Here is a 12,006-nt window from a genome sequence, read left to right as displayed (position 1 = left end):
AAATCAAACAAGGATATGTTTAAGGATCCTTTCTCCCCATTTAAAAAATAGCGAAAACTATGGAAGAGTAATACATAAAGAAAATAAAAAACAGCTACTACTCACACTTGTCTGTCTTGGAGTTCCCCAGATTTATATAGTAGGTACTGGTTTGCATCTTTTTGTTGGGCATGCCATTCTGAAGAATGTTTCTGTTTGTGGGGCATTATTTTGTTCATTTTCCTTACAATAACTTTGTATGAGATTTGACTCTGATCCTTCCCTGATACTAATTAGTAAGAAATTGGTTTTCCTAAACATTCGATAATGAACAGGTCAGGAGAGCTTTTCTGGAAGTACTTTGTCAGCTGTTTCATGAAACATTAAAACCACGGCCAAGTTTTTAAAATTGTGGTCATGTGTTCCATTCCAGCTGTTCTATTCCCCTTAATTTGCTCACTAGTCCCTGTTCTGCTCGATGTTGTCTACTCTCAGCAGTTAGTCCAGGTCTGAGGTTTGCCTGGGAAGAGTGTTAGCTGATTGCTTTCATGAACTCATGTGATAAACAATGTTCAAATTCTCTCTGAGCAGTGGGGCAAACACTTAAAACCATCACTGCTAACTAGAAGGTCAGACAGAGTCCACTCTGGCGTACCTCCTATAAAAGCCCTGGTGATCTACTTCCAAAACATCAACCCCTGGAAACCACAGGGTACACAGCTCTACTCTTGCACATGTGGGGTGACCACTGAGTCACAATCAACTAGACAACTAGCCAGTTTGGTGAAGAATATTAAAAGTCTCCAGAATATGATGTGTGTCTTATGCCGCCAACCTTAAATTGTGGTGTACAAAAGCCTCTCCTGGCCTCTGCTGCTGTTTTCAAGTTAGTCTTCATCAGCCCTTTAGGAATCCCTACTGGCTACTACCAGTGTCTCAGGTGCAGAGACCTTTCAGGCATACCTGCCCTGTGTCTCTTCCTATGAGGATCATGTAGAGTGCTCGTTTGGCTGTCAGAGCTGCTGCATGTCACACAGGGGTGTCTTGGAGTGGTCCTCCTCCCTGAGGCTGCAGTCAGCATTGTGAGTGTTCTTGCCCTCATACTGCAGCCATGGGCTGCAGAGCAGGCTTCTGAGTGGTTGGCAGGGCTGGGAGGCATTAGTGGTGGCTTAGAAACCACAGGGTACACCAAGGATCCCAAGTGTGATGTGGCAAGCACAGGACAGAAAACACTTGTTGGTTTTGATGATGGGAAACATGATACTGAATGTGAGTAAAGTTTGTAGATCTTGACCAAAGCAAATAATATACTAATAAATGCTATAACATATACAATTTTGCAGCAGCAACACCCAAAAAGTACCTATGAGTGGTTATATAGGTATATTTGGATGAATATTTGTATAGGAAAGTCTGAAAGCATAGAAATGTGCTTGTATAGGTGTATCTGCAGGCACCAAGCATGTGTCTGTGCATGCTACACATGTATTTACATTCATAATAAAGCACATATGGGCAGAGTCACTGATATTTCACAGATATAACTAAATAATTTGTGGGACTGGTTTATTGAGTCTGAAGGTTTAGTACCATGTTGTTTTGTTGAGTATCACTGAGTCAGAACCAACCCATAGCTGAACCTCCAGTGGATTTTCAGAGGCAACATATCTCATAGGGGAGGAGACTGTTCCTCTTTCTCCCTTGGAGCAAGTGGCAGATTGAACTGCAAACTTTTGCCTTAGCAGCTAATTTCCTTACCACCACCAGTCTCATGGAAAGGTAAAGAAATATGTGAGGAAGAAATTAGTGTACAGGACAAACTGCCTGATCAATACTTAGACCTGAATTCAGTGGTGCTCATTACTATTCCTGATGGTCCTGACCAGAGACACTAAGGATAGTCCTGGGGAGAAGGCAGAAAAACACAGAACAAAACTGACATTCTTAAAAAGAGAAAGAGAAAGGTGAGAATTATTCGACTAATTGGTACTAAAGGATGCCCTGAGGCAAATGTCTTAAGATACTCCTTAATGTTTAAAATAAAACCACTTTAAGAAGTTACTCCTCCGATAACTATGGAACAGATTAGATCAATAAAAAAAATTTTTAATAATCACCTGTGAGTACTGTTTTCCTTTAATGACAACAAAACCAAACAAATCTATGAGACCAAAGGAATTGGTCAACATTTACCTAAAACAAACATAAAAAAGACAGAAAGGGCAAGGCAGCTCGAATAATGAAGCTGGAACAACCAGAATGGAACTGAACCAGAATGGAATACTCACATAATGGGGAAAATGTAATCAGAGTCACTTAATAATATGTACAAAAATTGTTAAATGGAAACATCATTTTCTGTGTAAAATTTCATAAAAAAACAACTAATATTTTCATAAAACTTGGAAATTTCATAAAACTAGTAAAATTATGAAACTAATGGATGCATCACCTTTGCTCGGGAAACATTACGACTAAACTTCAGAGACATTGGTCCCAACATAAGGAACTACGAGCAGCTGATGTGTTTGGAATCACGGAAGCCAAGGAAGCTTCAGATATAAGCTATTAGATCAAGGGCTGGTCAATGGGAGATAGATGTGAAGGGAGTGGGTAGAAGTGGATGGGTATCCTGGTGGAGGGTGGAGCAGGGAAATAAGTGAGTAAAGACACATGTGCCAAAGGCAGGGACAACACTGACACTAATGGTTAACTCCACAATAAGGGATATACCTTTAACTTGCTGGTCTGTCTGATGCTTCTCTAAATCTGAATATTCACATTAAGACAGACTAGGAAGAAGGATTGGCTATCCACTTCTGAAATAGCAGGCCTCTGAAAAATCTATGTACAACAGAACAACATAGGGTTGCTATGAGTCGCAAGCGACTCGATGGCACATAATAACAACAACAACAACAATGAAAATATTCTAATTTCCTTTTAGAATTAAAATTCTAATTTTGTTTTAGAATTAAAATGAGAGTAATATTTTTCTTTTTCATGCCTCCTTTTGGTAAGTTTTCTGAAAATAAGCCAACAAATAAACCCTTTTGTTTTCAATTCCACAGCACACACGGGAGTGCTAAAGGGAGGGTCCACTCTTCCTGGAGCTACCCATCTCCAGGCAAGGCCCCAATGGGAATGAGAAAGAACTTACCTATGCCACCAGAAGTGCCGATGCGGATGACAGTGACATTGGAGCACCTAGCGTGATACAGCAGCTTGATGAGCTCATGCAGCATGATTGCAATAGAAGGGATGCCCATGCCGTGCTAAAGCAAGAGATGGAGGCATTACACTGGATCCTGACTTTGTGCATACCCTTATTTTAAACCACTGGAGTTGACTCCAACTCACAGTAATCCCAAGCATGTCAGAACAGAACCATGCTCCACGAGGGCATCAATGGGTGGCTTGTTGGAAGTAGGTCACCCTGCTACTGGCCTCATAAAATGAATAGGTGTTGAAGATGGGGGTGTGTGTGTGTATAAAGGAACCTAAAAAACTCAAAACTTCAGCCAAGCCATGAGTGGGACTACAGGATACTCACACTGACAGAAAGCACTGGGCCGACTTTGTACATGGCATAGCGGTCTGTTCCAGCACAGATGTTGACAAGGTCCATGCCTGGTCGCTCGAGACCCAGCTCCTGAGCCACATAGCTGGTGAAGGCTTTCATGCGGGAGGGGCTACCACCGACACACACAAACTGCCAGACAGAGACACCATCAGCACAGGCACAGCCTACCTTGGAACTTGCTAGTACTACAAGCAACATTAGCACCATCCAGAAACTTGCTAGAAATGCAAGGTCCCCAGCCACACTTCATGGGCCTAGCCTGTGATTCCGATGCACTCGGGCTTGAAAATTCTGCTTGTTAGCATTCTGCTATATGAAATGCCATGAGATCAGGCTCTAGTACTCTTTAATAAACCCAGCCACCATGTGCTCTCAGCCGCCTTCCACCACTGGGAGAAACGGCATGGTGAGCTAGAAAGGTTCTGGTTTGAGTGAGGTGAAAGAATGGCACTGCAGTCAGTCCCATCACATACTAGCCGTGCAACCAGACCCCACAATCTATCTACACAGTGGAGGTATAACTCCTACCTCACTTGTCAGGCATTTGACAGCTAAGTATAAGTAACAGTAAGAAAGAATAATGACAATAATAATTGCAGGCTTAACTGGCTGAGCTAAATGCAGAATTAATGAATTAACAGCACATGCATGTACACTTGTTCCACACTGATAGCAGCATATGAGGCAGGCTGTTATCTAAAGGCAATTCCAAGTAACAGCAATGGACTCTAGTGTGCCTGGTTCAGTCTGGTTTTAACAGTAAAGGTTATTTTTGCCCACAAGGATTAGACTTGGGGGGGAAAAGGAATTAGGGATGAGGGTTAAAATATATAACACAAACTATCATTCTAACAATTTTTAATGTATAATTCAGTGACAAATTACTTACAAAAATCTATTTAACCAATTTAAATAAATACTATTATTGATTTACATATATATGCTAATATAAAAATATCTATATAACCATCAGTAAGATCTAGTTCCAAAACATTTTCCTCACCCTAACTAAAAACTAAAATATCCATTAAATAATAACTTCCAGGAATTAGAAAGTCTAAGAGTCTTCCGTCAGGATAAATCAGAACTGAGAAACTTGTGACCTTGTAGGAAATATGGACTTGAAGAAAGATTTAACAAATTAAGACATTAAAGACAATTGACAGAGTCTATCAGTACACACACTAAATTACAAAAAAGAGACACCACGCAATTACTCTTACATCTCTGGCTGCCTTAGAATATGCTCTATGTCATTTTCTACTCTATCAATGAAGCATTAGGAAATTCATAATTTCAATTACATACTAAATACACAGTGGATTAATTAGTAACCAGTATAGGTAGTTATTTCCCTCACTAGCTTATACACTTCAAAAGCAACAATTTGCAAAATGTTTGTTGATAAACTTTATAAGCTTGTCACCTGTCACCTCTCAACCATGTGAAACAAAGTTTATTTCTATTGAATGTCAATTCCTAGAATGCCTTGTTTTTTACCTTCACATCTCCAAACATAGCTGGGAAATCATGTGTACTGGTGTTGAGGCTGAAATGGTATAAAACATCGTCTTTCATTGTTGCTATATGTGGGTTTAAAAGTTGAAAGGTGCAGTCCCTGTCACAAAACATTAAAAAAAGCACTTTTAGAATATCAGTGTCCAGTAGTGACCTCTATCTGCAAAACACAGAGTACAAAGTGAAGTCGACAGCACTGCTACACCCTTGGGGCAATTTTGCCAGCACACCTCCTTCCCTAGTACCTTGTCCACTTAACCCTTCTCCTTTCTCTCAACCCCTCTTTACACCCTGCACCCCTGTTCTGAGGGCAAACTGGAAGAACTCCATAAAGGACAGAAAAGAATATAGATCAGAACATTAAGTCACCCAGTTACTACCCAAATCAAATCCATTCAAAACATAAACTGAGTTTGCTCTCTTTTAGAAATAGTATGTTCAACATAGAGAGCATCCACAGATGGGACAAGAAATAAAATCACAACTACAATCATTCTGTCACAGTGAAATAACCACTGTCAGCATCTGACATATTCTTCTGTGTTTGTCTTATGTTCTCGTGCAGTCATCTTTCCTGTCACAGAGTTGACAGCATAATATTGTGATACTATACAATGAAGTGAATGTATTTGTATGGGATTTATATTGCTTTAACCATTACCAGCAATGCGTCCCTAAACATCTACACTGGTAATAATTTCTCTAAAATAATAACTGTAGTTGGTATAACTGACTCAAAATGTGTTACTGAGGCTCTTTGTCAAATTTATTTCTGTTTAATATCTTACTTAAAGAGATGGATCACTTTAATTTTTGATAATGCTAGCAAAAGTAGAATTTTTCTAAGCAAATAAATTAAGCAATAATTATACACAAGCGATCCCTCAGGTGACGTTGCTGGTCCCTCAGCAGACATGTCCCCTGCCATGGGGGAGAAATGAGCTTTGTTTCCGCCCCTGTGCCTTATGCTCAGCTTACTGTTCTGTCAGTGGAGGTTTTGTGTGCTGTGATATTTGTGACAGTTTGGGTGATGTAGCTGAATAAGGTCATGAATCTCAGTGTTGACTAACATCAGGTTATCATCCTGCATTTTGTGAAGTAAGCAGCCATCAGTTCAAAGAAGAGCTTCCTTGGGTATGTTGCTTGTGCTTCACATATAGAGATTTCCTGGCAGGTTTGCCCTCTCTCAGTCCTGCATCATCTTTTAACCTCAGGTTCGTGGGACATGAGCCACAGGCCTTCTCTTTTTTCCCATGAGTCCCTGAAACCGAGTTAGAACAAGCCTCTAGCCTGACACCTGACAAATAAAAGTACTGAGCTCTCATGGTGCAGTCCACAGGGTTGCCTTGCTAAACCAGAAAAGAAACTTATCAGGTAGTATAAAACCACAAACAGCTCCATGGAAGAAAGATGAACAATCTCATCCCATGCAATATACAGCCTCAGAAACCCACTGGGGAAAAGCCATGAATTGGGTCCGACTCAGTTATAAAAAGTGTGAGTGAATGATATAGGAATGTCTATTTGTATTTCATTGACTATGTGGCTAAACTCTGAGAAGAATGGGAATCCCAGAACACTTGGTCATGCTTAGGCAAAACCTATTCTTGGATCAAGAGGCAGTCATCAGAACAGAGCAAGGGAACACTGCATGGTTCAAAATTGGGAAGGGTGTATGCCAAGGACTTGTTCTATCTCCAAACCTTTTTAACCTGTATGCAGAACAGATCATCCAGGAGGCTTAGCTGTATGAGAAGTGTGGTGTCAGGATTGGTGGAAGATTCATCAACAATCTGCATTATGCAGATGACACAACCCTGCTTGCTGAAACTGAAGAGGAGCTGAAGCACCTGCGACAGAGGGTCAAGGACTGCAGCCTTCAATATGGATTGAGGCTCAATGTCAAGAAAACAAAGATTCTCACCACTGGACCAATTGACAGCATCAGGATTGATGGTGAAGAGATTGAGATTGTTCACAGCTTTAGTTTGCTTAGCTTCACAATCAACACTCTTGGCACCAGCAGCCAGGAAACTAAGACATACTGTATTGAGAAAGACTGCTGTTAGAGACCTCTCCAAAGTACTGAAGAGCGCTGATGTCAGTCTGAGGAATAAGGTATGCCTGATACAGGCCTTGGTCTTTGCAATCCCTTACTATGCATCAGAAATCTGGACAAGGACTAAGGATGACAGAAGAGAATAGTTTGTCCTGGAGAGGATTAAACCAGGTTGCTCCTTGGAGGCAAAGATTCTAAAGCTTCATCTAACATACTATGGACATGTTGTAAGGAAGGATGAGTCCTTGGAGAGGAATATCATGCTTGGGAAGCTGGAGGGACAGCACACGAGAGGAAGACCCTCGATAAGCTGGATTGATCCAGTGATTGGGATATGGGGTAGGTGTTCAGAGACAATAAGACTGGCTGCTGTACATAGGGTTGCTATGAGTCACAGGCAGCTCAATGGCACATAACAATAACAACAACATATATATAAAAGAACACTGTTCACCTCAAGGAAATGCTTGTTAGACACTGTAAAGTCTCAATTCCATGTGTCAGACTAGAGTCTTCTCCTTACTCATGCAGATCAAGCAAAATACACCTTTGCCAGAATGTCCATATTCAATGCAGGCCTTACCCCTAAAAAAGTTCCCTTCAACTGACTGACTGGCTGCTTACAGATCGTAATGAAAGTTCATCAAAGAGATGATAACATAGTGGACTGCCAAAGTGATGGACAACTTTAACTAGCACACCTACCAGAAAGGTGAACTAGATAAAATGGAATACCAAACCCTGTTTTCTAAGTGAAAAGTATATTTACTATGTAGACGTATTTCAACTAACAGGTGCTTCCCTGGATGTACTCACTAAGCTGTGCCAAGAAATCTGGAGAACAACCACTTGGCCAACTGACTGGAAGAGATCTATATTTGTTCCCAAAGAAAGGTGACCCAAAAAATGTGGAAATTATACAGCAGTATCATTGATATCATATGCAAGCAAGATTCTGGTAAAGATTACCCAAAAACAAGTGCACATCAGCAGAGAACGGCCAGAAGTGCAGGTTGGGTTTAGAAGAGGTCGTGGTACCAAGGATATAGCTAATGTTAGATGGATCTTAGTTGGAAGTAGGGAATACCAGAGGAATGTCTATCTGTGTTTCATTGACTATGCAAAGGCATTTGACTGTGTGGATTATAACAAACTGTGGCTGACTCTGAGAAGAATGGGAATCCAAGAACACTTGATCATGCTAATGCGAAACCTATAATGGAATAAGAGGCAATCATCAGAACAGAGCAAGGAAACACTGCACGGTTCAAAATTGGGAAGGATGTATGCCAGGGATGTGTCCTATCTCCAGACCTTTTCAACCTATATGCAGAACAGATTATCTGGGAGGCTGGGCTCTACGAGGAGAAGTGTGGCATCAGGATTGGTGAGAGATCCATCAACAACCTGTGTTATGCACATGACACAAACCTGCTTGCTGAAACTGAGGACCTGAAGTGCAAGAGTTACTATGAGTCGCAAGCTACTCGACAGCACATCTAAACTTATACAGAAAATTTTCTACTAGTGAGCTCTGATGGCTTAGTGGAAAGAAGCCAAGCTGCAATTGCCTAGGCACATGGTTTGAAGCCACCACTTGCTCTGAGGAAGAAGGATGGACAGTCTCCTCCCTTGTGATTAACTGCCTCTGAAAACCTGCAGAGGGTCAGCTATGGGTTAGTTCTGATTCGACAGTACACAAACACAACAGCAATTGTTCTGATGAACATATTGGATTTTTCCCCGGTGGCACAATGGTTAAGCACTCTAATGGCAACAGAAAATTTAGAGATTTAAACCCACCAAGCAGCTTCAAAAGTAAAGACTTGTCAGTCTGCTTCCATAAAGATGCCTTCAAAGAAACCCAAACGAGGCAGTTCTACTCCATTGTATAAGGGAGTGCTGAGAATCAATGATGTTAGGCTGGAGAATGAGGTGCACCTGACCCAGCCCATAGTCTTCACAATTACATGCTCTGCATCAGAGAGCTGGACAATGAGTAAAGATGACAAAATCGATGCCCTTAAGTTGTAGTGCTGGGGAAGAGTACTGAATATACAATGGACTGCCAGGAAAACAAATAGGTCTGTATGGGAGAAGGGAAAACAAAGTTTCTTCTTGGAGGCAAGGATTTTGAAGCTCCATCTCACATAATTTGGGCACATGGCCAGGAGAGATCAAACCTTGGAGAAGGACATCATGCTCAGAAGGGTGGAAGTATACAGTGCATGAGAGGAAGACCCTGGATGAGATGGGTTGACAAGATAACTGGGGCAATGAGGGTAGGTGTATCATAGTCAGTGACACTGGCTCAGGATAGGGCAGGCTTCAGAGTTGTTTTAAATAGGATCACTAAGAGTTGGAGGTGACTCAATAGCACATACACAACAACATGAGTTGAAATTACTGTTAACACTCTCCAAGAGAAACTGGGTTCCCTAGAATTGATATACAATGTGAAGGACATTTGCAGCAAAAGGGATATTGCATCCAACAAAGATCACTCTGAAACAACAGGTTGTGAACTGCATCTTGGCAGGGCTAGAATAATAAGCTCAAGAAAGGGAGGAGGAATTAATATGGTCAGATCCAATACTGAGGAGTTGAGGCGGGATGTGAAGTAGTGACAGGAATATAAATAGATAGGCATTTTAGAAATACCACTTCAGAAGCACCCAAAGTCTAGGCAGTATGTAGGCTCAAAGCTAGGAAGGTGGAGTTTCCATCACAAGCTTGATAATCTGCAGGAGAAGGACTTGAACTAAGACAAATGAGAATAAATGGAAAAAGAACATTGAAGAAACTGTATTCTGAGGCACCTCAGCAAGATGTTGTAAATTGCATTCAGGAAGGCCAAGTCACCTCCCTCACCTTTCTGACCCTGAACACCACATCCTCTCTGCTCTCCAATCCATACCCAGAAGTCTGTGCAAGAAGGATGATCCCTGCCTGAATCTCAGAAAGCCTCTTTAGACCAACTATAGCTCTGGATACAACTACTTAAGTTCTGCCAGTGACAATTGTGTTAATGTAATTATGATTCTTCTTTTGCCTTAGGATGTTATGCATATTATGGAGGGACTGATGGACCCAGGCATTAAAGTTGGCAAAACAGGATATGATTAAGCTAAGTTTGCTACCAATTAAAAACAGAAAAGTTCATTCCTCCTTGACTCCAGAAATGATACTGGAGTAAACAAGTATAGTTAAACAGAAGAATGATATTAAAGCTGTGCAAATAAGACCCATACAGAGCAAAGAAAAATGTGCTCGTTTTATAAGGATCTTAAAATATTAAGTCAAAAACACATTGCTTGGACTTCTGAAAAACAAAAAAAAGTGGGAGGCATAGCACTCCCTGACCTCAAAACCTACTATACAGGTTAGTAGAAGCACATAGACCAATTAACAAAATTGAGAACACAGAAATGGACCCAGCTATCTATGGTCAATTGATACTTTAACATGGAAATAAAACCTATCAAATGGGGAAATGGCAACTTCTCCAACAAATGGTGCTGTCAAAACTGGATTGCTACTTACAGAAAGCTGAAACAGGATCCATATCTCACACCATACACAGAAATCAACTCAAGGTGGATTAGAGAGCAAAGCCCAAAATAACAAAGTTCATCAGAGACAAAGTGGGATGAAGCGTAGAAGGCCTAGTCTATGCCAAATACATCGAGAAATGCACAATCTAGAGAGAATAAAACAGATGAATGGGACCTTCTAAAGATTAAATTCCCATGTGCATCAAAAACTTTTTCAAACAGAGTAAAAAGAAAACTTACTCTCTGGGAAAAAACATTTGGTAATACCATTACAGAAAAGGGTCTCATATTAAAAGTTTACAGGGCCTCCACAAGAAAAAGACTGATAACACAACTACAAAATGAGCAAAAGACATGGAAAGATTTATCACAGAGGAATATATTTCTATGGGCAACAGACACATGAAGAAAGCCTCAAAATCACTGGCAATAAGAGACATGCAAATCAAAACCACAATGAGATAACATCTCACTCCAACAGCAGTAGCAAGTAACAGGACAACAAGTAATAAATGTTGGAGAGGATGTGGCAAGATAGGAAATCCTATACACTGTTGATGGGATTGTAAAATGGTACAACAACTCTGGAAGGCACTTTGAGGTGTTTCCTCAGAAAGCTGAGCATAGAAAATCCATATAACCCAGGTATTCATTCCACTGTTTGGAATGAACCCTGAGAAAATGAGAACTGAAGCACAAGTGGAGAATTGTACACCAGTGCACATAATAATGTTATTCACCATCGCAAGAACATGAAAACAGCTCAAATGTCCAACTACAATTAAATGGATTGAGAAATTATATTCACAAGATGGAGTATTACACAGCCTGTAGGAACAATGGTTCTGAAAATCACGACCTAACTTAGGAGTCCCCCAATCTGGACAGCACATTTCTCCTCATAGAGCCCAGCCTCCCAGATAATCTGTTCTGCATATAGGTTGAAATGGTATGGAGATAGGATGCATCCCTGGCGTACGCCATTCCCAATTTTGAACAATGCAGTGTTCCCTTGCTCTGCTCTGACGCCTGCCTCCTGGTCCAAGTATAGGTTTCACATTAGCATGACCAAGTGTTCTGAGATTCCCATTATTCTCAGAGTCAGCCAAAGTTTGTTATGATCCACACAGTCAAATGCCTTTGCATAGTCAATGAAACACAGACATTCCTCTGGTATTCTCTGCTTTCAGCCAAGATCTATCTAACATCAGCTACAATATGCCTAGTACCATGACGCCTTCTTTTTTTTCTATTAAATTTTATTAGTTTTAATGAACATTTACAGAGATTTTGGGTTTTCATTCATTCATTGT

The 12,006-nt window shown here is 40.7% G+C and overlaps 1 protein-coding gene across 1 annotated transcript in view; it reads right to left on the bottom strand.

Moving 5' to 3' along the window:
* UPP1 (uridine phosphorylase 1) overlaps positions 1-12,006 on the bottom strand; it is a 46,753-nt gene that overhangs the window by 1,965 nt on the left and 32,782 nt on the right. Inside the window, exons 3-5 of the mRNA XM_006901619.1 lie at positions 5,063-5,180; positions 3,533-3,691; positions 3,140-3,254 (exon numbers count right to left, since the gene is read on the bottom strand). Coding sequence (XP_006901681.1) covers positions 3,140-3,254; positions 3,533-3,691; positions 5,063-5,180 — 392 coding nt within the window. The remainder of the gene's footprint in view (positions 1-3,139; positions 3,255-3,532; positions 3,692-5,062; positions 5,181-12,006) is intronic.

The sequence above is a fragment of the Elephantulus edwardii genome, unplaced genomic scaffold, assembly GCF_000299155.1.
Source record: "Elephantulus edwardii isolate Elephantulus edwardi_28Jun2011 unplaced genomic scaffold, EleEdw1.0 scaffold00339, whole genome shotgun sequence".
Lineage (NCBI taxonomy): Eukaryota > Metazoa > Chordata > Mammalia > Macroscelidea > Macroscelididae > Elephantulus > Elephantulus edwardii.
The sequence above is the reverse complement of the archived record's forward strand: the minus strand, read 5'-3'. Positions and strand labels throughout refer to the sequence as shown.